Genomic DNA, 3,885 nt, shown 5'->3' with positions numbered 1-3,885 from the left:
CTCTTTCCCCTCCCCCGCTGGGGGGGGGCTCGTTTGCTGCATCCTCATTGTCATTCCTTCCTCGCCTCCTGATGTCACCGCCTCCCTTCCCTGCCACGCACGGCGGGGAGGGGAGAAAGGGGGGAGAGGGAGGACCTTGCCGCCGCCGAGCCGCGCGCTCAGCCCCGGATGCATGACTTCATCCTTCCGCCTGGGTTTCCTTTATGGTGTAGGGTTGTCCCAAGCGCTCTGCTCAGACGCTCGTCGAGGCTGCTGGACGCCGCACGCGCTCGCTCGCTGGCTCCTTTGCTCGTCTGCCCCAATTGCTCAGCGCCTCTTGATCCTCTCGGAGCCTCGCCCCCGCCTCTGTCTCGCCCTCTCTGCGTGGAGCAGAAAGTGACCCAGGTGCCGCCGCCGCCGCCGCCAGCACCATGTCTGAGATCCTGCCCTACAACGACGACAAAGTGGCCCGCTATGGCACCGACTCGGAAGTCGGAGACATCTCCTTCAGCTGCCGCCTGCAGGACACCAACTCCTGGGGCAACCAGTCCAAGCGGCCCCCCAAGCTGGGCCAGATTGGCAGAGCCAAGCGAGGTAAGGAGCATCGTCCGCGCGCGGCTGCTTGCTTGCTTGCTTGCTTGGGTACACACCTCGGGGCACCGTCCCCGTACGCCCCAACAACAACACCCCTCCCTCCCCAGTCCCACCTCTTGCCCATCTGCTGCCAGCGCAGGAGAAGGAAAAGGGAAGTGTTTCACCCCCACCCCTGAGAGCCGGACTTCAGTCAACCTCGACAAGGCTAACCACCCCCCAGCCCGTGCTTTTTCCTGTCGCTGTGGTTACATATCCTAGCTGGGTTACATATCCTAGCAGGCGGAATCTGTTGGAAAGGGAGAAAGAAGGGTGGTTTTTTTGGTGGTGGGGAGTCTTTTCCCTCGTTCAGCGCCCCTCCACCGCACTCTTTAAGCTGAGCTCCGATCTGAGCCATTTGCCACAAGAATTCCAGTCATCACTACTCCTCTCCTCACTCAGCCCAGACCCCTCCACATTCCCCCAGGGCTAAGCGCCCATAGAGCTGCCCCGGAGCCGGCGCGCCTCGGTCCCCATCTCCTCCCGCACGTTCCGCTGGCTGCGCTCCCTCTCTAATCACCTCCGCTGGCTCTGCGCTCCGCAGCCAGCCACCATCTGGGAAGGATGGGGAGCCATTTTCCTGGAGCGGGTTTCATTACCAGATGTCAAAGGAGGGAGGGCGGGAGATCCAGCCCCATGGCTGCCCCAAAGGAGCGGCGAGGCTGGGGAGGGAGGGGGGGTGATTTAAGTGTGGCCAACGCCAGGTCTTAAGTACGCAGGATGAGGCCCCCACCCCGCGTGCCTGTCCCCCCTTTCCATTCTGACGGCGTGTTTTTTCTGCGTTTGCTCTCCTGTCCCTGCAGTGGTGATCGAAGACGATAGAATAGACGAGGTCTTGAAGGGGATGACAGACAAGTCGCCTTCTGGGGTATAAATCAGCACGGAAGGCGCCTGCACCCAGCTGCAGACTGATCCCTGAATTTTTAAAGCACTTTTGGCTGCGCATGTTTGTTGGGATTGTGGACAACAAGGAAAGCAAAAGGAAGGAGATGAGGCTGCTGGCAACACCCTCCACCCCCAACGCAGACCCCCAGCCCGAAGAGGTCACTTGACGGGGGCCACCATCTCACCCTCCTCCGCATCCAACGGAGAGCATAAGGGACAAAGAGACCTTGCCACCCAACTCTGTCCTGGTTACCAATGCACGATGCCCATCCCCGGAGTTGCATCTTCAACAACAGCCCTTCTAGAAGGGGCTCCTTCTCTCTCTCCCCCCACCTGCCCCTTCCTTCCTCCGTTGCGGAATGGAGCTCTTGCGCCTTGGGGAGCTGTCCATTTCAGCACCATCGCTTGACGCGCGGAGCCGTCCGCTCCAGCACCATCTTTCCGACGCGCCTGCAGCTCGGGGAGCTGTCCATTGCAGCACCATCCTCTTGGAGGCTCTTGCTGTGGAGCCGTCCATTGCAGCAGCGCCTTTCCCTGCGCCCGTGCTGGGGTGCTGCCTGTTTTCCCATGTGCCCGAACCTTCCACCATCCCGCCCTCCCCCCTCCCAATTCCTTCTGTCCAGCCCTCAGCAGCAGCAGTGTAGAGTCCCCTCTTTGGCTTGGGCGACCCCCTCCATGCCACGATTTGAAGGTGCTGTTCCTCTGAGAGCTCTGAGCCACTGGATTGCCCAGCTCTCTCCATTTTTAAGGGGGGGGGGAGGTCTCCTGTAGCGATGCACTTTACGCCTTTCACATTTTCGGGGTGGCTGTGTAGCTGACATCTGCATAGACGTAGAAACGAATATAATACACACACTTATACAGACACACTTGCGCGCACACTTCTCTAAATATAACAGGTTCATTGTGTTTGCAGTCATGGCGTCTATATTCCAAACCGGCAACCATCCCGTAATACACAGTAGCTCCCCCCCGAAATATAACACCAACCTGTAAAACCCCAGCCCGTTTGCAAAATACCAGCAAACCCAAAGCCCAAAGCCAGCAGTGCTGAGTGGAAGACAGAGGTTCTGACATGGATGGACTATAACATAAAAGACAGTGATTGTTTTGCTGTCGAGAGACATTTTTGCTCCATCTTTTTTGCATGAGCTTCCTGGTCTTGGTGCCACGTCTTGGTGCCACTAGTCATCCCACTATGGCACGCTTCTTTTTAACAGAAACTCCTCATATTTGTATTTTTATATCTGAATATTTGTTAACAACAATCTGCTAATGTCTAATGTCAAAAACGTTGCATCAAAAGATTGTTTGTATTTTTTTCTTCCCCATAAAGGCAAGACAGAAAAGGTTTTATAAGATGGATTTCCCCCTTGGAAGGCAGATATAGTGAAATAGTTGGCGCTCTTAATTATATATCAGTATTGGACAGGACTTCTTGAATGTGTTTGAGGTTTTGCACACACATCATCGTTAACAAGAAATGTATTTAAAGAGTCTTATACTGTGATCAATGGCTTTGTTGATGGACTTTGTAGGAACATGAAGAATTTAGAAAAAAAAATACTATTGCACTGTTTATGAATGTGTTCAGATAACTTGCTGGTTATTTGATGCCTCTTTATTAGAAGGGGATGTTCAGAGTTGTTTTTAATTTTGTACTTTAATTTATTTATTTTTTAAAATAAGCTTATTCTTGTCCGTTGTGCATGAGAAACCTTCATCTTTTCAATAATATACGACATTTTATGAAGACAAGCAAAAAAACAAAAATTATTGTCATGACATTCTAAGAATGACCCATTGTAAATTTTAATGCCATTTTTCACTGTACTGGTGAACAAAACTTAATGAATAAATACATACATGTACTGAAATGGAAGCAGCCAGTTCTGGGTATCGTCCTTGGCAAAGATTGTGCATGATCTACAAGCCAGCTTATATCAGACCAAAACCTGCCACTGCAACTTCACCACTGGCCAAGGGCTCAGATCCCTGTTAGAGAGGTTGTTAAAAAAGCAATTACTGTGTTCTCTTGAGGAATCCTATAGAAACCCTGCTGAGAACTTTGCTGGGCTGCAGACCTTGGAAAAAGGTACCACCTCTCTGTTTTTCTCTTGAGTAAGAGGCTTAGTGTTTGAAATGTGTGGATAGACCCAGGCATTCAACTGTGCAGATATTTCAGCTATTGAAGCCTAAATCTCTGCAGTTGCCTGATTGGGATGTCGAGAACTAAATGACCTAGTTTTGCTTGATAGACAGAAATAGAAATTCAAGCAGCTGAGCAGCTTGTGGATGTTAAATATTTCAGCAGAGCCTCTCAAAGGAGCTGCCCTTTTTGCCTTTGGGAGAGGAAAAGGACTCTGTGGAGACAGAAGGTGGTGCAGAACT

At 51.9% G+C, this 3,885-nt stretch overlaps 1 protein-coding gene across 1 annotated transcript; it reads left to right on the top strand.

Moving 5' to 3' along the window:
* The first annotated feature begins 294 nt into the window (after positions 1-294).
* CAMK2N2 (calcium/calmodulin dependent protein kinase II inhibitor 2) lies at positions 295-3,376 on the top strand. The gene is made up of 2 exons (XM_028731716.2): positions 295-573; positions 1,413-3,376. The coding sequence occupies exons 1-2, from the start codon at positions 411-413 to the stop codon at positions 1,481-1,483; spliced, it is 234 nt and encodes a 77-aa protein (XP_028587549.1). The 5' UTR covers positions 295-410; the 3' UTR covers positions 1,484-3,376.
* Positions 3,377-3,885: the final 509 nt, after the last annotated feature.

The sequence above is a fragment of the Podarcis muralis genome, chromosome 6 (assembly GCF_964188315.1).
Source record: "Podarcis muralis chromosome 6, rPodMur119.hap1.1, whole genome shotgun sequence".
In the NCBI taxonomy this organism is placed as follows: domain Eukaryota; kingdom Metazoa; phylum Chordata; class Lepidosauria; order Squamata; family Lacertidae; genus Podarcis; species Podarcis muralis.
Note: the sequence above shows the minus strand (reverse complement) of the source record. Positions and strands in the feature narration are given on the sequence as shown.